This window comes from Theropithecus gelada, chromosome 13, assembly GCF_003255815.1.
Source record: "Theropithecus gelada isolate Dixy chromosome 13, Tgel_1.0, whole genome shotgun sequence".
Lineage (NCBI taxonomy): Eukaryota > Metazoa > Chordata > Mammalia > Primates > Cercopithecidae > Theropithecus > Theropithecus gelada.
This window is the reverse complement of record NC_037681.1, coordinates 84017956-84042946: the sequence shown is the minus strand read 5'-3', so window position 1 is coordinate 84042946 and position 24991 is coordinate 84017956. Positions and strand designations below refer to the sequence as shown.

The following is a 24991-nucleotide window of genomic DNA, read 5'->3' as shown; positions in this document are numbered from 1 at the left end:
ATGGGATTTGGCAGGCCTTAAATTTATCTATGACATTCTTTCTTTCTTCTTTTTTTTTTTTTTGAGATGGAGTTTCGCTCCTGTTGCCCAGGCTGGAATGCAATGGTGCCATATTGGCTCACCACAACCTCCGCCTCTTGGGTTTAAGCGATTCTACTGCCTCAGCCTCCTGAATAGCTGGGATTACAGGCATGTGCCACCAGAGCCGGCTAATTTTTCTGTTTTTTTTTTTTTTTTTTTTTTTAAGTAAAGACAGGGTGTCTCTATGTTGGTCAGGCTGGTCTCGAACTCCTGACCTCAGGTGATCCGCCCACCTTGGCCTCCCAAAGTGTTGGGATTACAGGCGTGAGCCACCATACCTGGCCAATATTTATTTCTTTAAGAGAAATGAAGCAAAAGGATAGTATTTCATGAAACTGGTTTTCACATTTATCATATTATTCTAATTTTATGTGTTTTTTGAATCCATCATGGTAAAAAAGTAAAAATAAAGTGCCTTTGATCTCCTGTTTCTAAAAATTTCTACAAAGTAAGGAGGGAAATAGAGATTTCAGAAAAAAATTCTGCTGATAAGCTAAGAACTTTTGGTTGCTGCATAATATTGTAAATGATTGTAATAGCAAAAAATAATCGAAACATTGAATGTTTACCTACAGGAAAATGAAACATCTTGGTTACTTGATGGCACTTACCGGTGAAAGTTTTCAGTTCCAGAAAAGGCCACTTTAAGTAATTTTTTTCCTGATTTATGTATCGGGTGACCTTAAAAGGATTATAATAGATATGTTCCATACCTGAAACATGAAACATGAGGATCTTAAGCCTATCTCTGACTATTGTTTTTCTGCTGTTTGTGTTTTCCTGATTTTAAATATCTTCCAGAGATTGGCATTAATCATATTGACTGATTATTTTTCTTCCACCTTTGATGGCATTTGGATCGATTCTATCTACATTTTTCAAATGTAGCTTTTTAAAAATTAAAATGAATCATTTCAGTGATGTATTTTTCAGCAGGTTTCAACCTTAAATAAGATAATGTATGACTGATTTATAGCTGGCTAAAACAATCACTTTAAGATACACTAAAGGGGCTGGGCACAGTGGCTCATGCCTGTAATCCCAGCACTTTGGGAGGCCAAGGCGGGTGGATCACGAGGTCAGGAGTTCAAGACCAGCCTGGCCAAGATGGTGAAACCCCATCTCTACTAAAAATACACAAATTAGCTGGGCATGCTGGCGGGTTCCTGTATTCCCAGCTACTCGGGAGGCTGAGACAGAGAATTGCTTGAACCTGGGAGGTGGAGGTTGCAGTGAGCCGAGATTGCGCCCCTGCACCCCAGCCTGGATGAGAGAGTGAGACTCCATCTCAAAAAACAAAAACAAAAAAACAAAAGATACACTAACGAATAAACTACTACCTTGTTCATCTTTGAAATTGGGAAATCCCAGGACTTTTAGGGACTCTTTATCTTTTCTACTCTTTCTTAGTTGGAATTTTTCAGTTCTTATCATTTCTTTCTTTACCACACAGTTTTCTTTAAAAGCAAAAAAAAAAAAAAAAAAAAAAAAAAAGAAAAACAACACACTGGACATTGGCCATCCATTTCTTGTGTAACAGTCTTCCCTCCCTGGCCATTTTTAACACTGCATAGCCTGTGGTTTAGCTAACATACTGCCTGTGTTTCTGTGCTTTTCTTCTTTGTACTACCCTATTGCCTTAGAATTAAAGCAGAGGTATTTTCCTTTAGATTTTTAGACTTTCATCAGACTTTTCACCTCATAAAAGTTTTTTCTTCATCTCTTAATTATCTGTACTGTTTTTCCCCTTCTCATTGTTTGCCTTTTCACCATGCCTTTGTTAGAACTTTTTACCCTGTTTGTTATCACAGGCATTCCCTTTTGAATTCTAATGACCAGTTCCTGAAATCTCTGACATATATTTTAAGAATCTTTAGTTATTAGATTTCAGAATTCACCAAGTCTAGGAAGTACCTGAAGACAGGATTAAGACCAAGAACCCAGTAAGTGAAGGAATTCTTGATCATGAAGTTTGTTGATAACAATAAGCATGCCTCATGGAAGATGGGAGTAGACTTCAAATTAATCTTGATAGATTACACTAATGTCATCAACCACTATCCTGTCTTTTTGGATTCTTCGGTCTCCTTTGTACTTTTCTTCAGGGCATTGTCATTTAACATTTCTCCCTTCATTACACGCCATATATTTTGTTCTTTTTTCTTAGCATCATATCTTGGACTTGGTCATCTCTTGACTAGTAATTCAACCTAAGCTGATTTTGGGAGAAAAACCAGCTACATGAATATAGGATGAGAGATGTCTTAGTATGGACAAGTTTGGATTTTTAAAAGTCTGTTTTTTTTCTAGGTATTTTCAATAACTACATAATTCTATTTGGTGTTTGCACCTTCTTATTTGCATGAGTCTGCGAACAGAACATCTTATAGGTAGAAAATACATTAACATATTTTTGTCTTTATATTGTTCTTTAGTCAATAGAGTACACTCTAATAACTTTAAAGCTGCTAAAATGCAGGTATTTGCACTTCATCATCTTGGTCTATCACATTAGCATTTTCCTAGAAGAACTGAATGAAATTTTCTTCTACTGATTGCCTTATTTTATCTGAGCCCATTTTTATTAATGATTGTCCATTTCTCCCTACTTTTTAAATACAAAATGTCTTACTTCAAAATTCTAATTGAAATTCCAATCTACTTTTTCTTTCAATTAAAAATATTAATATAACATTTAATGTTGTTTCACTCTTCTTGATCGACTTAAATTTTTGCACTAAGGGTCTGTGCTGTGTGAATCAAATTACTTATAAACATTTCCCTGTGCAGATTTGTTGTCTCTACATGCTTATTCTTGTTTCTTGTTTATTATAGTACATGATACCTTTATCATAGCAGTATACAAATTTATTATTTTCATAGACATTATTTTCATTATTTCATAGACATAGAAACAGAAATGTTTCATTCTAATAATATTGGTTATTTTTAAAAACCACATAACTATGAATAAAAATAATTTAAAATTATGAAATTAAATATGAAATGTATATTTTATTTGAAACATATTCCATCAATAGTGTTTATTGAGCCACTACCATATGCCAACTACAGGGTTAAATTTCATAAATCAATTACATGAGTTTAATATTAACTTCCAAGTGACATCCTCACTATGTTTAAAACAGTTTGCACTATATAAACATCAGCCATAAATTCTAAATAACCAAATATGGATTTTATTTAGTGTCTGTGTTTTTCATTCTTTTTGTTGTTTCATTCTGCTATTCTCGCCAAATGATCCTGGGCTTTCTCATTAGAAACAACAATAACAGGCGCTATTTACTGAGTGCTCCTCTGTCCCCTGCATTTAGTTACATTATTTTTAATTTGTGCAGTAATCCTGTAACACAAGTGAATAAATCCTTATTTTACAGATGAGAAAACTGCAGTTCTAAGAGGTTATCTTGCTCAAGATCTCAGCATTCTCTATTGTCAAAACAAGGGATCAGGCCCTGTTATTTGCCTTTTTAACTGTACAGTGTTGTCTCTGGGTATTAGACAGGGTCAGGTCCAACTCAGAATTATATTCTGAACCCAGGTATTTAAACTACTTTAAACATAAAAGTATTTTGGGCCAGGCGCGGTGGCCCACACCTGTAATCCCAGCACTTTGGGAGGCCAAGGTGGTTGGATCACGAGGTCAGGAGTTCGAGACCAGCCTGGCTAACATGGTGAAAATCTGTCTCTACTAAAAATACAAAAATTAGCTGGACATGGTAGCGGGGGCCTGTAATCCCAGCTACTCGGGAGGCTGAGACATGAGAATCGTTTGAACCCGGGAGGCGGAGGTTGCAGTGAGCTGAGATTGTACCATTGCACTCCAGCCTAGGTGACAGTGAAACTCCGTCTCAAAAAAATATATATTTTGGGTGTTAATGCTAATGTCATATCATTATAAGGGTCATATAAACTTGACCCTGTTTGTTCTTGACATTCTACTACCTTCAAAAGATTCCAGCCAAGTGTGGTGGCTTGTGCCTGTAATCCCAGCACTTTGGGAGGCTGAGGCAGGTGGATCATTTGAGGTCGGGAGTTCGAGACCAGCTGGGTCAACATGGCGAAACCCTGTCTCTATTAAAAATACAAAAATTAGCTGGGTGTGGTGGTGTGCACCTGTAATCCCACCTACTCAGGAGGCTGAGGCAGGAGAATCACTTGAACCCGGGAGGCGGAGGTTGCAGTGAATCGAGATTGTACCACTGCACTCCAGCCTGGGTGACACAGCAAGACTCTATCTCAAAATAAAAAAAAAAAAAGAAAAGAAAAAAAGGAAGAAAAGGTTCCATGCAACAGCATAGGAGCAACTTGGTTTTCCTTTTTATCTTCTATATAAACAGATGCAAAACTAGCAATAATGTTTTGTATTTGTATAATTTTTGTTTTGAGGAGATAATTTAGTTTTTATTTGGTTCACTTTAGGATTTTTTTTTCATTTACATTTACAAAGCATTATCTTTATTTTTAGTGCAAATCAATCAATGAAAGAATGAAGCATCTTTATGAGAAGTCAGCTTATTAAGAACTTCCCCTTCCAAACTTTTTCAACCATTCAGAGCAAAGTTACCTATATTATTAGCTACTTGACAAAAAGCACAAGCTTCTTTCTTTTCCACTCCAAAGTTAACAGGCTGTACTGTCATTTGCCCTCTTCTCAGTCCCTTCACCTTTTTCTCACTCTTCTTTCTTCTGTGGGGCTCCCTCAACCTCACTTAAGGTTCCCAGTGCCCTGTGGTTCCCATTTCCTCTTTCTGATTGTATAAAGGAAAAGCTGATATAGTCATGTAAACTTACTAGTTACCTATGCTTGACAACACGCAGCATGTCTTGCAGAGATCTTGGTTTTTAGAGTCAGACAGACCTGGATTCAAACTGCAACTCTATCACTTATTAGTGGGGACCAAGTGCAATTTATACCATCTTTCTGACCCTCAATTTCCTTATCTTTAGAATGCAGATTACAATACCTAACTTTGGGGTATCGAAAATATTAAATAAGACAATGCATGAAAAGTCACACAGTGTCCTATTGTCTTGCTTACTACTATTATTGATGAGATTACTCTTTGTCGAAACTTATGCACACTCAAGTATTTTGCTTTGTTTTGTTATAGACAGTCTTGCTCTGTCACCCAGCCTGGAGTGCAGTGCCATGATACTAGCTCACTGTAGCCTCAAACTCCTGTGCTCAAGTGATCCTCCCACCTCAGCCTCCTGAGTACTAGGATTATAGGCACGTGCCACCATGTCTGGCTAATTTTTAAAATTTTTTTGTAGAGACGAGGTCTTGCTAAGTTGCCCAGGTGGGTCTCAAACCCTTGGGCTCAAGTAATCCTCCCGCCTTGGTGTTACAAAGCACTGGGATTATACTAAAGTACTTTTTTTAATCTTCAAACTTTTATGGTATCTTTATGCTGTGCAAGACATTTTCCACCCTTAAATGAGTGTTACCCATCTATCATTACGTGGACAGTTAGTTGAGAAGACAGCAAGTGATCCTCTAGCCTTGACTGGCTTTTAAGGGTAATCTGGGATTGGCAGCTGGGGAAAGGGGGTACATATGTCCGTGGTCTTACTCCCCTTTTTATTGTTTTCCTGTAACTTATTGGGGTAAAGGTGATATTTGGTTATATGAGTAAGTTCTTTAGTGATGATTTGGGAGATTTTGGTGCACACATCACCCAAGCAGTATACACTTCACCATATTTATAGTCTTTTATCCCTTGCCCCCCTCCCACTCTTTCTCCCAAGTCCTTTGTATCATTCTTAGGCCTTTGCATCTTTATAGCTTAGTTCCCACATATCAGTGAGAACATATGATTTTTGGTTTTCCATTCCTGAGTTGCTTCACTTAGAGTAATAGTCTCCAGTCTCATCCAGGTCACTGCAAATGCTGTTAATTCATTCCTTTTTATGGCTGTGTAGTATTCCATCATATATATATATGTGTGTGTGTGTGTGTGTATGTATGTATGTATATGTATGTGTGTGTGTGTGTGTGTGTGTGTATCTCACAGTTTCTTTATCCACTCGTTGATTGATGGACATTTGTGTTTATTCCATGATTTTATAATTGTGAATTGTGTTGCTATAAGCATGCCTATGCAAGTATCTTCTTAATATAATGACTTCTTTTCATCTGGGTAGATACCCAGTAGTGGGATTGCTGGATCAAATGGTATTTCTACTTTTAGTTATTTAAGGAATCTCCATGCTGTTTTCCATAGTGGCTGTACTAGTTTACATTCTGAACAGCATTGTAGAAGTGTTCTCTGATCACTGCATCTACGCCAACATCTAGTGTTTTTAAAATTTTTTTATTATGGCCATTCTTGCAGGAGTAAAGTGGTATTGCATTGTGGTTTTGATTTGCATTTCCCTGATCATTAGTGATGTTGAGCATTTTTTCATATGTTTGTTGGCCATTTCTGTATTTTATTTTGACAACTGTCCATTCCATTCCTGTCCTTAGCCCACTTTTTTTATGGGATTGTTTGTTTTTTCTTATTGGTTTGAGTTCGCTGTAGATTCTAGATACTAATCCTTGGTCAGATGTACAGATTGTGAAGATTTTCTCCTACTGGGTCATCTGTTTACTCTGCTGACTGCTCCTTTTGCCTTGCAAAAGCTCTTTAGTTTAATTAAGTCCCAGTTATTTATCTTTGTTTTTTGTTTTGTTTTGTTTTGTTTTGTTTTGAGATGGAGTCTTGCTCTGTAGCCCAGGCTGGATCTCAGCTCACTGCAAGCTCCGCTTCCCAGGTTCACACCATTCTCCTGCCTCAGCCTCCTGAGTAGCTGGGACTACAGGCACCCACCAGCACACCTGGCTAATTTTTTTGTATTTTTAGTAGAGACGGGGTTTCACCATGTTAGCCAGGATGGTCTTGATCTGCTGACCTTGTGATCCACTCGCATCAGCCTCCCAAAGTGCTGGGACTACAGGCTTGAGCCACTGTGCCTGGCCTTATCTTTGTTTTTATTGCATTTGCTTTTGGGTTCTTGGTCATGAAATCTTTGCCTAAACCAATGTCTAGAGGGGTTTTTCCAACGTTACCTTCTAGAATTTTTATAGTTTCAGGTTTTAGCTTTAAGTCCTTAATCCATCTTGCGTTGATTTTTGTATAAGGTGAAAGATGAGGATCGTTTCATTCTTCTACATGTGGCTAGCCAATTATCCCAGCACCATTTGTTGAATAGGGTGTCCTTTCACCACTGTATGTTTTTGTATGCTTTGTCTAAGATCAGTTGGCTGTTAAGTATTTGGGTTTATTTCTGGATTCTTTATTCTGTTCCACTGGCCTGTGTGCCTATTTTTATACCAGTACCATGCTGTTTTGGTGACTATGGCCTTATAGTATAGTTTGAAATCAAGTAGTGTGATGCCTCCAGATTTGTTCTTTTTGCTTAATCTTGCTTTGGCTATGTGGGTTCTTTTTTGGTTCCATATGAATTTTAGAATTGTTTTTCTAATTCCATGAAGAATGATGGTAGTATTTTGATGGGGATTGGATTTAATTTGTAGATTGCTTTTGGCAGTATGGTCATTTTCACATTGATTCTACCCATCCATGAGCATGGGATGTTTCCATTTGTTTGTGTCATCTATGATTTCTTTCAGCAGTGTTTTATAGTTTTCCTTGTAGAGATCTTTTGACTCCTTGGTTAGGTATATTCCTAAGCTTTTTTTTTTTTTTTTTTTTTGCAGCTATTGTCAAAGGGGTTGAGTTCTTGATTTGATTCTCTGCTTGGATGCTGTTGTATAGAGCTACTGATTTGTGTACATTAATGCAAAAACTTTGCTGAATTCTTTTATCAGTTCTAGGAGCTTTCTGGAGGAGTACTTAGGGTTTTCAAGGTAAACGATCACGTTGTTAGCAAACTGACAGTTTGACTTCCTCTTTACCAATTTGGATGCTCTTTATTTCTTTCTGTTGTCTGACTGCTCTGGCTAGGACTTCCAGTACCGTGTTGAAGAGGAGTGGTGAGAGTGGGCATCCTGTCTTTTTCCAGTTTTCAGAGGGAATACTTTCAGCTTTTCCCCATTCAGTATTATGTTGGCTGTGGGATTGTCATAGATGGCATTTATTACATTGAGGTATGTCCCTTATGTGCCAATTTTGCTGAGAGTTTTAATCATAAAGGGATGCTGGATTTTGTCGAATGCTTTTTCTGCATCTATGGAGATGATCATGTGATTTTTGTTTTTAATTCTGTTTATGTGGTATATCACATTTATTGACTTGTGTATGTTAAACCATCCCTGCATCCCTGTTATGAAACCCACTTGATCATGGTGGATTACTTTTTTGATATGTTGTTGGATTCAGTTAGCTAGTATTTTGTTAAGGAGTTTAGCATCAATGTTCATCAAGGATATTGGTCTGTAGTTTTCTTTTTTGGTTATGTCCTTTCCTGGTTTTGGTAAACGGTGATGCTGGCTTCATAGAATGAATTAGGGAAGGTTCTTCCTTTCTCTATCTTGTGGAGTAGTATCAAAAGGATTGGTACCAATTCTTCTTTGAATGTCTGTTAGAATTCTGCTGTGAATCCGTCTGATCCTGGACATTTTTTTGTTGGTAATTTTTAAATTACCATTTCAATCTCACTGCTTGTTATTGGTCTGTTCAGGGTATCTAATGCTTCCTGACTTAAGCTAGAAGGGTTGTATTTTTCCAGGAATTTTTCCCTCTCTTCTAGGTTTTCTAGTTTATGTGTGTAAAGGTGTTCATCGTAGCCTTGAATGATCTTTTGTATTTCAGTGGTGTCAGTTGTAATATCGCCTTTTTTGTTTATTAGTGAGGTTATTTGGATTTTGTCTTCTTTTCTTGGTTAATCTGGCTAATGGTCTATCAATTTTATTTATCTTTTCAAAGCACCAGCTTTTTGTTGTATTTATCTTTTGTATTTTTGTTTAAATTTCATTTAGTTCTGCTTTGATCTTGGTTATTTCCTTTCTTCTGCTGGATTTGGGTTTGGTTTGTTCTTGTTTCTGTAATTCCTTGAGGTGACCTTAGAATGTCAGTTTGTGCTCTTTCAGTCTTTTTGATGTAGGTGTTTAGGGCTATGAACTTTCCTCTTAGCAGCGCCTTTGCTGTATCCAAGAGGTTTTTGTAGGTTGTGTCATTGTCGTTCAGTTATAAGAATTTTTAAATTTCCATCTTGACTTCATTTTTGACCCAATGCTTATTCAGGAGCAGGTTATCAAATTTCCATGTATTTGCAAGGTTTCAAAGGTTCCTTTTGGAGTTGATTTTAGTTTTATTCTACTGTGGTCTGAGAGAGTGTTTGATACCATTTCAATTTTCTTCAATTTATTGAGGTTCATTTTATGGACTATCATATGGTTTACCTTGGAGAAGGTTCCATGTGCTGTTGAATAGAATGTGTATTCTGCGGTTGTTGGATGAAATGTTCTGTATGTTAAGTCCATTTGTTCCAAGGTGTAGTTTAAATCCATTTTTTCTTTGTTGACTTTCTGTCTTGATGACCTGTCTAGTGCTGTCAGTGGAGTATTGAAGTCCCCCCCTATTATTGTGTTGCTATCTATCTCATTTCTTAGGTCTGTTAGTAATTGTTTTATAAATTTGAGAGCTCCAGTGTTAGATGCATATATATGTTTAGGATTGTGATATTTTCCTGTTGCAGAAGGCCTTTTACCTTTATATAATGTCTCTCTTTGTCTCTTTTAACTGCTGTTGCTTTAAAGTTTGTTTTGTTTAATACAAGAATGGCTATCCCTACTCGCTTTTGGTGTACATTTGCTTGAAATGCCTTTTTCCACCCCTTTACTTTAAGTATATGTGAGTCCTTATGTGTTACGTGAGTCTCCTGAAGGCAGCAGGTAGTTGGTAGGTAAGTTCTTACCCATTTTGTAGTTCTGTATCTTTTAAGTGGAGCATTTAGGCCGTTTACATTCAATGTTAGTACTGAAATGTGAGGTGCCCTTGCATTCACAGTGCTATTTGTTGCCTGTGTACTTTTGGTTTTTTGCTTATTGTTTTGCTTTATAAGTTGTATTTTTGTTTTATAGGTCCTGTGTCATTTATGGTTTAAAGGTGTTCTGTTTTGATGTGTTTCCAGGATTTGTGTCAAGATTTAGAGCTCCTTTTAGCAGTTCTTGTAGTGGTTGCTTGGTAGTGGCAAATTCTCTTAAGCATTTGTTTGAAAGCAGTCTGAAAAAGATTGTATCTTTCGTTCGTATATGATGCTTAGTTTCAATGGGTACAAAATTCTTGACTGATAATTGTTGTGTTCAAGGAGGCTAAAGATAGGACCCCAGTCCCTTCTAGCTTATAGGGTTTCTGCTGAGAAATCTGCTGTTAATCTGATAGGTTTTCCTTTTTAGGTTACCTGGTGCTTCTGTCTCACAGCTCTTGAAATTCTTTCCTTTATCTTAACTTTGGATAACCTGATGACAATGTGCCAGGCAATGCTCTTTTTGCGATGAATTTCCAAGGTGTTTTCTGTGCTTCTTGTATTTGAATGTCTAGGTCTCTAGCAAGACTGGGGAAGTTTTCCTTGATTATTCCCCCAATTATGTTTTCCAAACTTTTCGAATTCTCTTCTTCTTCAGGAACACCAATTATTCTTAGGTTTGGTCGTTTAACACGATCCCAGACTTCTTGGAGGCTTTGTTCATATTTTCTTATTCTTTTTTCTTTCTCTTTGTTGGAAGACCTTGTCTTCGAGCTCTGAATTTCTTTCTTCTACTTGTTCAATGCTATTGCTGAGACTTTCCAGAGCATTCTGCATTTCTGTCAGTGTTTCCGATGTTTCCTGAATTTTTCATTGTTTTTTTTCTTTAAGCTATCTATTTCCTGGAATATTTCTGCTTTCACTTCTATCGTTCTTTGAATTTCCTTGCATTGGGATTCACGTTTCTCTGGTCCGTCCCTGATTAGCTGAATAACTAGCTTCCTGAATTCTTTTTCAGGTAAACCGGGGATTTCTTCTTGGTTTGGATCCATTGCTGGTGAACTAGTGTGATCTTTTGGGGGTCCTAAAGAGCCTTGTTTTGTCCTGTTATCAGAGTTCGTTTTCTGGTTTCTTCTCATTTAGGTAGGCTCTGTCAGAGGGAAGGTCTAGGGTTGAAGGCTGTTGTTCAGATTCTTTTGTCCCTCTGGGTGTTCTCTTGATGTAGAACTCTTCCCCTTTTCCTATGGATGTGGCTTGCTGTGAGCCAAACTTCAGTGATTGTTGTCTCTCTTCTGTGTCTAGCCACCCAGGAAGTCTACCTGGCTCCAGTCTGGTAGTGGGGGTTGTCTGCACAGAGTCCTATGATGTGAACTATCTGTGGGTCTCTCAGCTGTGAATACCAGTGCCTGTTCTGGTGGAGGTGATGGGGGATGCAGTGGACTTTGTGAGAGTTCTTAGCTTCGGTGGTTTAATGCTTTATTTTTGTGGTCACTGGCCTCCTGCGGGGAGGTGGCGCTTTCCAGAGAGCATCAGCTGTGGTAGTATGGAGAGGGACCGGCGGTGAGCAGGGCCCTAGAACTCCCAAGATTATATGCCCTTTGTCTTCCACTACCAGGGTGGGTAGGGAAGGACCATCAGGTGGGAGCAGGGCTAGGTGTGTCTGAGCTCAGACTCTCCTTGGGTGGGTGTTGCTGCGGCTGCTGTGGGGGATGGGGGTAAGATTCCCAGGTCACTGGATTTGTGTACCTAGGAGGATTATGACTGCTTCTGCTGAGTCATGCAGGTTGTCAGGGAAGTGGGGGAGAGCCGGCAATCACCGGCCTTACCCAGTTCCCACACAAACCAAAGGGCCCGTCTCACTCTCACTGTGCCCCACACAACAGCCCCAAGTCTGTGTCCAGGCAGTGAGCGAGCAGGGCTTGAAAACTTGCCCTAGGCTACCTGCCTCCTAGCTGCGAAAGAAAAGGGCTTGTGTCTTTCCCTTGCCTGTGGAGTTTGCATCCCAGATTTGCACCCTCCCCCAAGTTCTGTCCAGGAGGCTTCTTGTCCCATTCAAATTGTTACACAGTCCAGCTACAGATTTCCTTCTCCCTGTGGAGTTTTACCCCCCTTTCTTCTGGCCACCACGTCGATGGATCCCTGTGGTGCCAGATAGGAATGGCCTGCTTGGGGACACAGTGAGCTCCCAGGGCCTTTCTGCTGTTTCCACTACCCCTGTATTTTGCTCCGCTCTCTAAATTGTCTCAGCTCCAGTTAAGGTCGGAAACCTTTCCTGCAAACAGACCTTCAGTTTCTCCATTTGGTGGGTGTGTTCAGGAGAGGAGGCTCTCCCTTTCCCACTTCCGCAATTGGGGCACTCACAGTATTTGGGGTGTCTCCTGGGTCCTGCAGGAACAGTCTGCTTCCTTCAGAGAGTCTGTGGCTCTTCTTGGGATTACTGGTTTGTTCTTGCAGTCTCTCTGTGCTAAAATTCACAGTGTGAGCCTCCACACACTGCTTTGTCTGGAGCTGCACTCTAGACCTGCCTCCCATCCACCTCCACTTTTTACCTTTTTTCTTGGTGAAATTACAGAGCCTAGTAGAGAGCGTCTCACAAACTGGAAACAAGGAGGCCTAGGACCCTTTTTTCTGGATCATGAACATAACTTGTTCAAGTCCAAGACTGCCATCTGTTTGTGCCCCTTTTTTTAGGCTGCCCCTTTGTGAGTACAGGCCCTACTCAGCATCACCTGGCCTCTCAATCATCTGCCCTAAGGCTTTCTTTGCAAATCTTTAAGCTTTCTGGAAGTATGATATTTCAACCAGCATTACAGTTTTCTTTTAATCCATAGTATAAGAAACTTCCTACCAGCACAGTTTTTGGCTAGCTGCTACGCAGGTACAAAAAAGTGTAAAATATGTAAGACAGATTTTTTTTTTTAAAGATGCCATCAAGCTAGAAGGAATCCAAGAAACGAGGATACTTTTGGTGTAGCATATATGTAAGTATGGTTAGTTAAGTATGGTTGGTAGGACAGAGTGTGTAGGTGAAGATTGTGGAATTCAGGCAAAAGACATGAATGAACTTATATAGCAGGGAAAATTGGGACAGGTTTTAGTTTGAACTTGGAGTAGGAGTCCCGGAGGGGAGACTGTAGGAGATAATATTGGAATTTGCAAAACAGATCATGTCCCTCCTTTGTTCAAAACTTACAGCTTCTCATCTTATTTAGAGAAAAAGTCGAAGTCCCTAGTGGCCTACAAGCTACCACACAATATCCTCCCTGTGCCTCAATTCCCATTTCCCATGACTTTCTTCCTTGCTTCTCCTTCTCTAGCTATATTAGTCTCCTTGATCTGGCCAATATAGATTCCACCTCAGAGCTTGTTTCCTCTGCTTGAAGCTCTCCTTTCCCACATGGCTGCATGGCTCATGCCTCTTTCAGGTCACCTTTATCAGAGAGGTCTTTCTTGATCTCTCTGTATCACACCCTGAGCCCCACTCCCGCCACTCCCTATTCCCTGTACTTTGCTTTATTTTATTATATAGTGTTTAGGTTATCTATATGCTTTTATTATTATTGCCTTTGTTTTTGCTATTAGGGTATGATGGTATGTGGAAAGTGCTACCCCCAAATACGGCACTTTTGGCATAGTGAATATTTAAAGCTGAAGGAAATTGAGAAAACCACAGGAGCAGAAAGGTCCCTTTGTCTTTGTCATTCTCTTTCTCTGACCTCCTTCCACCTTTCTCCCCTGAAGCCATGAAAATAATTCTCTGACCTAAAAGTAGATCATAAGAGCCTCATGTGATAAGTGTCTGCCCTATACCTGGTGGAAAGGAATGAGTACACAGAGACCCAGAGAAAAATCTGAACAAATAGGACTTGCTAAGTTCCCCTCAGTACATTAGGTCATACCTGCTTTTTGTCCACTCATACTTCTACATGACTATCCATTCTTCATCAAACCTAAGCATAAAATAGACAGTTTTCCCTGGTCTTTGGGTCTTCATTTCTGAAGGCACTTGTGTTGCGTAAAACTTTGGTTACATAAAATTGTTAAGCTTTTCTTTTATTAATCTGTCTTTAGATATAGGGGTGTCAGCTATGAACCTTGTGACAGGAGGAAAATATATTACTTTTTCTCCCTTACAAGTGTATGCCCCTGATTGAGGGGATTTTATGTACTGCTGTATCCCTAGCCCCCAGAACCAGTGCCTGGCACATGGCTCGTATTCAAATATTTATTGGACAAAAAAGAAAATGACTGCAGCAAAAAGAGAGTGAGGGAGGGAAGGAGTTGGATATGGATCCTATGGTGGTTTAGTTCCAGGCAAAGGAATACAAATTTAACATACTAGTCAGTGGGTAACCATTGAAGGATTTGAAGATGGGAGTAAAGGCAAAAGCATTTTGTTTAGGAAGATTAATTTGGTGAAAAGGTGTAGGATGGATTTTTTTTAAGTCACATCAACTCCCCGCCCCTTCCCAATCCAGCACTCTGCCACACAGCTGTATGTGCTTTTTTAAGAAATGACTTTTAATCTTGAAATAGTTTGACTCACATGAAATTTCTAAACAGTACAGTAAATGCTCTTTCTGTTCTTTCCCCGCAGTTTCCCCAGTGACATTTACATTACTGCAATACACTGTCAAATACAGGAAAATGACCTTGTTACTATTCTGTTAATTCAGGTGCAGGCCTTAGATTTCATCAGATTTTAGTGCACCTTTTTTGGGGGAGATACAGTTCTATAAAATTTTAACATGTGTAGATATATGTTATTTAATATTTCTGGGTCTGACCTTCTTTAATACCACTCTCCTGGTTCTTGCACTCCCATCATTTACATATGAATAAAGTGAACGGCCTATTGTTTTCTTTGATGTTCTTCTGCACTGTGTTCCATGTTGGTAGATAGGTTCCAGGACCAACCCCCAACACACACACACACACACACACACACACACACACAACCAAAATCTGCATTGTTTGAAAAACATCCACTTGTAAGTGGACCCTACAGTTTAAACTCATGTTGTTCAAGGACCGACTATATATACTAGGTCTTAATTTTTTAATGTTTATTTTAAAACTAGTACATTACATTATTTCTTTCTATTGGTCACTTGTCTACTTAGAATTCCTTTATATCCTTTCTGATAGTAAAATATTTCTACAAGATTGTTAACAGGGTTCTAAAGTTTTTTCCTTTGTCTAAAGTTTTTTCCTTTGTCTACCCAGCCCTACTAATTAGAAATATATTTCTTATTAGTAATTTACCAATAATTTCAGAATTGACAAGGGTGGTAGGTTGAAGGAGATTAATCATTTTAAAGTCCAACTTTGTGTTGGTAAGTTCTTGTTCATTCTTTTCAAGATATTCTGCTAACCATATTATTTTATTAAAAGCTGACTTTCTTAGTTTTTATATACTGTGGGACATACTTAAAGTGATTTACAGGCCTTCCAAAACAAATTGTTAAAGTTAAAATCTTATAGTTTAATTCTTGCAACTGTGCTATATGTATATTTTTATTTTTTTAAGACAGCATCCCACTGTGTCACTATATATACATGCTGTATATGAGATAGACGTGCTATATATACTTTATATATTTATATGTTGCTGATGTTTAAGAGAGTAATTTATGTTCTTTATAGGTTTCTGAATAAATATGCAGGCCTAGGTGTGAAGTTGAAGAAAAACCAAAGTCTATCTGAATGTACTTGATTTCTTAACAGGTTCTGAGTTCTGTCCGCACAGAATGGGACCCACTGGATGTTCACTTTGGCACCAAACAGCCTTATCAGCTGTTCACAGTGGAGCACTCCATCAGTGTAGACAAAGAGCCCATGGCTGACAGCTGCATCTATGAATGCATTCGGAATAAAATCCAGTGTGTATCAGTCACCAGAATACCACTGAAATCAAAGGCCATCAGCTGCTGCAGGAATGTTACTGAAGACAAACTGATTCTGGGCTGTGAAGATTCTTCACTAATTCTGTATGAAACTCACCGCAGAGTGACTCTCTTAGCACAGACTGAACTTTTGCCTTCATTAATAAGCTGCCACCCAAGTGGTGCCATTCTACTAGCTGGCAGCAACCAAGGGGAGTTGCAAATTTTTGATATGGCTCTATCCCCTATTAACATCCAACTATTGGCTGAAGACCGCTTACCCAGGGAGACTCTGCAATTCAATAAATTATTTGATGCCTCCAGCAGTCTTGTTCAAATGCAATGGATAGCTCCTCAGGTTGCTTCTCAGAAGGGTGAAGGTAGTGATATCTATGATCTCCTCTTCCTCAGGTTTGAAAGAGGACCTTTGGGTGTGCTGTTGTTTAAACTAGGTAAGTCAAGGAAAGTGATGAGTAAGTAAAGTGTTTATGATAGTGACATAATTAAGGCAATAAAACTATTCTTAGAATGTAGATTTTTCTATTTGTCATCCCATAAATATGGTTGCCTTTCAAATATCCCTATAGTTTCCTTTTGTGGATGACTTTCTAACTGCCAAAGGAACAATGGATATTGAATAATTTGGAAATTGCACTAATTGTCAATCATGATGCTTCAAAAGCCCCTTTACATTTGATACTCTCTAAAATAAACTACACTACTAAATAATTCCTTAAGAAACAGACATGTGAATATTTTTAAAAGGACTTACTTTGTCCATTGAAAAATTCTGTGTTTGTAGGAATGGAATAATTTTTCTATAAAAATTATTTTAGATTATTGGTGTCTGTTGCTTCCCAGACTGGAATTGTGTGAAGCAAGTGTTTTAAAAGAAAAGAAACCAGATATTTAGTTAGAATTTGCTGAAGATACCTGTATAATTTTGTTTTAGTTTCTCTTTTGGATAAAAATATTCAAAAGGATAGATATTTTTATAGATATTGATAAGTTAATATCTATAAAATTATATATTAATGTAGCCCGTTTCAACCAAGAGACTTTTTTTTTAACTTTTATTTAGGTTTGTGGGTACACATGCAGGTTTGTTATATAGGTAAATGTGTCATGGGGGTTTGTTGTACATATTATTTCATCACACAGGTATTAAGCCCAGTACCCAATAGTTATCTTTTCTGCTCCTCTCCCTCCTCCCATCCTCCTCCCTCAAGTAGACCCCAGTGTCTGTTTTTTTTCTTCTTTGTGTTCATAAGTTCTTATCATTTAGCTCCCACTTACAAGTGAGAACATGCAGTATTTGGTTTTCTGTTTCTGCGTTAGTTTGCTAAGGATAATGGCCTTCAGCGCCGTCCATGTTCCTGCAAAAGACATTATCTCATTCTTTTTAATGGCTGCATAGTATTCCACAGTGTACCACATTTTCTTTATCCAATCTGTGATTGATGGGCATTTAGGTTGATTCCATGTCTTTACTATTGTGAATGGTGCTGCAACAAACATTTGTGTGCATGTATCTTTATGGCAGAATGATTTATATTCCTCTAGGTATATATCCAATAATGGGATTCCTAGGTCAAGTAATAGTTCTGCTTTTAGCTCTTTGAGGAATTGCTGTATTGCTTTCCACAATGATTGAACTAATTTACACTCCCCCCTCACAGTGCATAAGCGTTCCCTTTTCTCCACAACCTTGCCAGCATCTGTTATTTTTTTTACTCTTTAATAATAGCCATTCCGACTGGTATGAGATGGTATCTCATTGTGGTTTTGGTTTGCATTTCTCTAATAATCACTGAGCTTTTTTTCATATGCTTCTTGGCTGCATATATGTCTTCTTTTGAGAAGTGTCTGTTCATGTCCTTTGCCCACTTTTATTTTTATTTTTATTTTACTTTAAGTTTCAGGATACATGTGCAGAACGTGCAAGTTTGTTACGTAGGTATATATGTGCCATGGCGGTCTGCTACACCTATCAACCTGTCATCTAGGTTGTAAGCCTTGTGTGCATTAGGTATTTGTCCTAATGCTCTCCCTCTCCTTGCCCCCCACCCCCAGCAGGCCCTTGTGTGTGTTGTTCCCCTCCCTGTGTCCATGTATTCTCATTGTTCAACTCACACTTATGAATGAGAAAATGTGATGTTTGGTTTTGTGTTCCTGTGTTAGTTTGCTGAGGATGATGGCTTCCAGCTTCATCCATGTCCTGGCAAAGGACATGATCTCATTCTTTTTTATGGCTGCATAGTATTCCGTGGTATATATGTACCACATTTTCTTTATTCAGTCTATTTTTTTTTTTTTTTTTTTGAGACGGAGTCTCGCTGTGCTCCCAGGCTGGAGTGCAGTGGCGTGATCTCGGCTCACTGCAAGCTCCGCCTCCCGGGTTCACGCCATTCTCCCACCTCAGCCTCCCAAGTAGCTGAGACTACAGGCGCCCGCCACCACGCCCGGCTAGTTTTTTGTATTTTTAGTAGAGACGGGGTTTCACCATGTTAGCCAGGATAGTCTCGATCTCCTGACCTCGTGATCCACTCGCCTCGGCCTCCCAAAGTGCTGGGATTACAGGCTTGAGCCACCGCGCCCGGCCTATTCAGTCTATTATTGATGGGCATTTTGTTGGTTCCATGTCTTTGCTATCATAAATAGTTCTCTAATAAACATACGTGTACATGTGTCTTTATAGTAGAATGATTTATATTCCTCTGGGTATATACTCAGTAATGGGATTGCTGGGTAAAATGGTATTTCTGGTTCTAGATCCTTGAGGAATGGCCACACTGTCTTCCACAATGGTTGAATTAATTTACATGCCCACCAACAGTGTAAAAGTGTTCCTATTTCTCCACAGCCTCACCAGAATCTATTGTTTCTTGTTTTTTTTGTTTGTTTGTTTGTTTTTTTAGGCGGAGTCTCACTCTGTCACCCAGGCTGGAGTGCAGTGGCATCATCTCAGCTCATGGCAACCTCCATCTCCTGGGTTCAAGCGATTCTCCTGCCTCAGCCCCCTGAGTAGCTGGTTTTACAGGCATGTGCCACCATGCCCGGCTTATTTGTGTATTTTTAGCAGAGACAGAGTTTCACCATGTTGCCCAGGCTGGTCTCAAACCAACCTCAAGTGGTCTTGAGCTAGTCTCAAATCCTGACCTCAAGTGATCTGCCTGCCTCAGTCTCCCAAAGTACTGGGATTATAGGTGTGAGCCACCGCACCTGGCCTCTTGACTTTCTAAATAATCGCCATTCTGACTGGTGTGAGATGTATCTCATTGTGGTTTTGATTTGCATTTCTCTAATGATCAGTGATGATGAGCTTTTTTTCATACGTTTGTTGGCTGCATAAATGTCTTCTTTTGAGAAGTGTCTGTTCTTTGCCCACTTTTTGATGGGGTTGTTTGTTTTGTTCTTGTAAATTTGTTTAAGTTCCTTATAGATTCTGGATATTAGCCCTTTGTCAGATGGGTAGATTTCAAAAATTTTCTCCCATTCTGTAGGTTGCCTGTTCACTCTGATGGTAGTTTTCTTTTGCTGTGCAAAGGCTCTTTAGTTTAATTAGATCCCAATTGTCAAATTTGGCTTTTGTTGCAATTGCTTTTGGTGTTTTCATCATGAAGTCTTTGCTTATGCCTGTGTCCTGAATGGTATTACCTAGGTTTTCTTCTTGGATTTTTATGATTTTGGGTTTTACATTTAAGTCCTTTATCCATCTTGAGTTAATTTTTGTGTAAGGTGTAAGAAAGGGGTCAGTTTCAGTTTTCTGCATACGGCTAGCCAGTTTTCCCAGCACCATGTATTAAATAGGGGATCCTTTCCCCATTGCTTGTTTTTGTGTCAGGTTTGTTGAAGGTCAGATGGTTGTAGACGTGTGGTGTTATTTCTGAGGTGTCTGTTCTTTCTGTTCCATTGGTCTATATATCTGTTTTGGTACCAGTACCATGCTATTATGGTTACTGTAGCCTTGTAGTATAGTTTGAAGTCAGGTAGTGTGATGCCTACAGTGTGTTCTTTTTGCTTAAGATTGTCTTGGCTATATGGGTTGCTTTTGGGTTCCATATGAAATTTAAAGTAATTTTTTCTAATTCTGTGAAGAATGTCAATGGTAGTTTTATGGGAATAGCATTAACTCTATAAATTACTTTGGCTTTGCCCACTTTTTAATGGGTTTGTTTGTTTTTCTCTTGTAAATTTGTTTAAGTTCCTTATTGATGCTGGATATTAGACCTTTGTCAGATACACAGTTTGCAAATATTTTCTCACGTTCTGTAGGTTGTCTGTTTACCCTCTTCAGTTTCTTTTGTTGCAATTACTTTTGGCATCCTTGTCATGAAATCTTTGCCTATTGTCCAGGATGGTATTGCCTAGCTGTCTTCCAGGGTTTCTATACTTTTGGGTTTTACATTTAAGTCTTTAATCCATTTCAAGTTGATTTTTATGTATCAACCAAGAGACTTTAAAATAAAATTTTATTATGATGATTCACTTGCCTATTATAGCTTTGCATTACTAGCTACGCCCTGAAATATATGATATACTTTAGGTAGATTTCTACAATTTAACATTCTTGAGAGAACCGCATTTAGGTGTAAAAAAAAAATTTTAATTAACGTACATTATGGCTACTTGAAAACATAGAAAGGTAAATACATTTTAAAATCTTTTATGGAATTTGGCTCTGTGGTACAAAGTTAGGTTTTTAAAGACATTGTAGTGTTTGTTAAATAGCTTTCAATTTACTTTGTTTTTTCATGAATCTGCTTGTCTCTGAAGTTCAATACATGAAATAAATCTAGTGAACATGATTTGATTAACCTGAAAGATATAATGCATACAACGTGAGACCTATGTTCTTTTCACATAATAAAAATGCAGCTAAATCTATTCATAATGTTAATATTGTTTAAGAAAAAAATGTTTGGAGTCTCATTTATTATGAGATAATCCAGTTATACTTTGCCCAACTACATGTTTAACAGTTGTATGTCTCCATACACAACACTAATTAAAGTGGATGTTTGATGTTTTGCGTGTCTGTTAAAACACACACACACGCATGCACTCATGCTCTCTCTTTCTCACGCACTCTCTCTCTCTTCCTGCCCCCCGCCCTTCTTCCTCTCTCTCTCTCAATCTCTCCTTTCACCCTCTAAATTACCCAGTTACCTGTCAAACAGAAGGCTTTCTGCCCATGTACACCTAGCTTTTCTTCAGCCCTCCCTTGTGGGCCTACTCACAACAGCTTTGCAAAAAGCACAGCTTTCTCTTCCTATCTCTAGCACATTTGCCTTCTTACTAAAGTAAACAGGCTCTCAGTGTAGGGATTTAGAGGGCTTCCTGCTAATTGCCAGCTTGTAAACTTAATTGGACTGTCTCCCTGGGCACTGTTCCTAAATCAATTAGGCAATGAGTTGGCTGTCACCTCTTTTTCCCAAGAAGGTCTCTTGGAAGAGAATTATCCAATAGAAGTCAAGCATTCAAATGAAAAGGTGATAACTTTTGCAACTGACATTTATCATTTAAATTTTACTTTCAATATGATTCTTAAGTTTTATAGAATAGGGAAAAATTGTACAGTCTTATAGGCTCTTTAAAAGATCAAAATGTGGAATTTCCAAGGATTTTTTAAAGTTTTGTTTCTCATTTTTCATTTATAAGATTAATATTTATTACAAATTATTTTTCCTGGGAAGAGTAGATTCCTTGAAATAGAAGATTCCAACTAGCAGATTTTTTAAAGAAAACCCAGTATAAAGAACAGATTTTTCTTATGATCTGCTACTAAATACATCCAAAAAAATTAATATACTTCTTGAATTTGTCAGTGCTGATTCTGGGCATCCATGTGGAGTTTTCATGTATAATTCAAGTTACTGCATATATAAACAGGTAGTTGCATGTGCAGTTTCCCCACTAGGGAGCATTTATGAGATTTTTTTTTCAGATGCTTGTTATGCAAGCCTTTGGAAAATTTGACATGAAAGGTGTAGCTTACAATTTAAAATTGTAAAGATAGATCATGGATCGTAGTTTAAAATAGAATGCTTTCATATGTAAACGTGACAGTGCCTAATGCCAATATGCTAAGATATTTGGAGTTAGACACTTAGATTAGGTCAGTTAGTGTAATGTTGAAGGAACACTGCTCGAAGGCTAGAGCTTCCATTTCTTAATCCTTACAATGATCACACAAATGTGTTGGGCATTAAAAGTCCATCATTCTTGTTATTAGAAGAATTCAAAGATTATGTCTTCCTTAGGAGGTAATTAGAAGTGTCATTACAAGGAAGCCAAGAAATGTTGTTTTATAGAAAGAATATGTATTCAGAATCTCTTTATGTGACAATAATTATAACATATTTCTTCATATATAGACTGAGATTAATTTTAAAAAGTGGAGGCCCTAATTATACTATTAAGATATTAAAGCTTTTCCATTCTCATCAGTACCTTTTCCAAGCTTCACTGCTCTCCTTAAACTCACATTATCAGCTCCCTATTCCTCTCAACAGAGCATCTCACCAAAATTTTGTCAGTTCATTAAGTTTATCTGCTTCTTACCATGTACCCACCCAACCATTTATCAATATGCACATGAATCTTTCCCTCTCAGTTCAGTGAAAAAGGATCCCTTCCTCTTGTCCAAGACTAGTGCCACCACTATTTTCTCTGTAGATCCCATAACATTCCCTTTGACACCTTTACTTTGTCACCCTCCCCGGCCCCATCTATCTTGGAACAGCAGCAGATAAACAGGCCCAAGCTACACCATAAAAACAGACTGACAAAACTCTTCCTTAAAATGGTTTCCCCTCTGTTACTGATCTAATATTCACCTTTGTTTCATAGCCAAACTCACTGAAATAATACTGAACATTGCCTTTTCTCTGCTTCTTCACTTCTCACTCCTCAGAACACTGCGCTCTGGCTGTATCTTCAGCGGTCTCTTGGAACTGCTCTTGGAAAAGTCCCCAGTGACTTCATACTTGATAAATACATTTGTCTTACGTTGTTTGATGACTTTGCAGCATTTGATGGTTGCTGACCACTTCCACTATCACAGAACCCTCATCAAACAGCCTTCTATGACCCCAAATGCAACTTTCTGTCACTTTTTTATACTCTTCTTCTGCTTACTTACGAAAATGTTGGGGCCATCCAGGGTTCCATTTTTAGCCTTCACTTTGTGCAGGTTGAGACTCTGTTTTCAGTTTTGTTATCTGATCTCTGACTCCAGCCCAGACCATTCCTGACTCCACATCCACATATTCATCTGGCTTACTGAATACCTTCTCTTGGATGTGCATGTGTGCCTCAGACTCATTATGTGCAGACATGAAGTCATCTTTTTTCTCTCCAGACCTGCTTTTCCTCTTGTATTCTTCTTTTTGGTGAATGGTACAATTATTCAGATGGAATGTACAAGTCAAAAGTCATTCTAGAATCCTCCCTCACTCCTAATGCCACATCCAATTAGTGACCAAATCCTATCAATTTGGCCTTCTAAATATAGCCGAAATATCTCATTCAATTCAGCCTCACTGTCATTGCTTTAATCTAGACCTTCTCTATTTTACCATGATCAAGCAGAGGCCCTGTATCTATATTCTTCTGCCTTCCAGTCTTCTCATCCTACTCCCCAATTAATCCCCTGAGTGCTATCCTAGTGATCCTTCTAACAGTACAGATTTGGTCATGGATTCTCCAGTTTGAAATACTTAATGTCTTTTGTGGGAACATGGATGGAGCTGGAGGCTGTTATACTTAGCAAACAAATGCAGGAACAGGAAACCAAATACTGCACGTTCTTACTTATAAGTAGGAGCTAAATGCTGATAACTGATGAGCACAAACAAATGAACAGCAAACACTGGGGTCTACTTGAGGGTGGAGTTTGGGAGGAGGGAGAGAAGCAGAAAAGGTAACTAGTGGGTACTGAACCTAATACCTGGGTGATGAAATAGTCTGTCCAACAAGCCCCCATGATATGAGTTTACCTATGTAACAAACCTACACATGAAGCCCAAAGCTAAAATAAAAGTTAAAAAAAGAAAAAAAAAAAAGAAACACTTCAGTGGTTGATAAGCCCTTTCCTGCCACTTGGTCTTTATCTCCCCAGCTGAGTTGCACTGCTGTAGCGTCCCAGCCATGGTGTGTGCTCTCACACTCACTCCTTCCATGTTGTGATGATAGTATTCCATTTGCCTGGAGTATCCCCACGATGCCCTCATAGAGTCTGCAAAGTTGGGAAAAGGTTAAATGTTCAAGTGATGATGTTAAACAAGAGGTAAAGCTAACATCTTCACTCTCATAGAACTTTGAAAATTACAGGCAACCTGTGTATGTGTGTGTATGTCTGTCTGTCTCTCTTTCTAAAAAATAAACAGTATGATTTTTCTCTTAGAAATTTTGTACAAAGCAATTTTCCTCAAGAGTTATTTTCAAATAGTTATTTTAACATTATACTTTACCCAAGTGGTATTAGGTAATTTATTGCTGAAAGTGCTAGACACTTTGTTAGATGCCTAGTCATCTTAAAATTGGATCTCATATCATTTAAAATGAACTTTTATTCTAGACAACATTCTACTTTCTTCAAACTAGAGTGATGATGAATTTTTAAATCAAGTTTATTGAGGTATAATTTACATAAATAAAATGCAAACATTTAAAATGTACAGTTAAGGCCAGGCGCGGTGGCTCACACCTGTAATCCCAGCACTTTAGGAGGCCGAGGTGGGTGGATCACCTGAGGTCAGGAGTTCGAGACCAGACTTACCAACATGGTGAAACCCCGTCACTACTAAAAATACAAAAAAATTACCTGGGTACGGTGGCACATGCCTGTAATCCCAGCTACTCAGAAGGCTGAGACAGGGAGAACCGTTTGAACCCAGGAGGCAGAGGATGCAGTGAGCCGAAATTGCACCATTGCACTCCAGCCTGGGCAGCAAGAGCGTAACTCCTTCTCAAAACAACAACAACAACAACAACAAACTACGGTTCAATGAGTTTTAGCAAATGTATATACCCTCATGATTACCACCACAATCATAATATAGAACATTTCCATTATCCCAAAAAAT

At 38.4% G+C, this 24991-nt stretch overlaps 1 protein-coding gene across 1 annotated transcript in view; it reads left to right on the top strand.

Moving 5' to 3' along the window:
- The window catches only part of WDPCP (WD repeat containing planar cell polarity effector), a 479266-nt gene that overhangs the window by 167542 nt on the left and 286733 nt on the right, over window positions 1-24991 (top strand). Inside the window, exon 10 of the mRNA XM_025354043.1 lies at window positions 15745-16354. Coding sequence (XP_025209828.1) covers window positions 15745-16354 — 610 coding nt within the window. The remainder of the gene's footprint in view (window positions 1-15744; window positions 16355-24991) is intronic.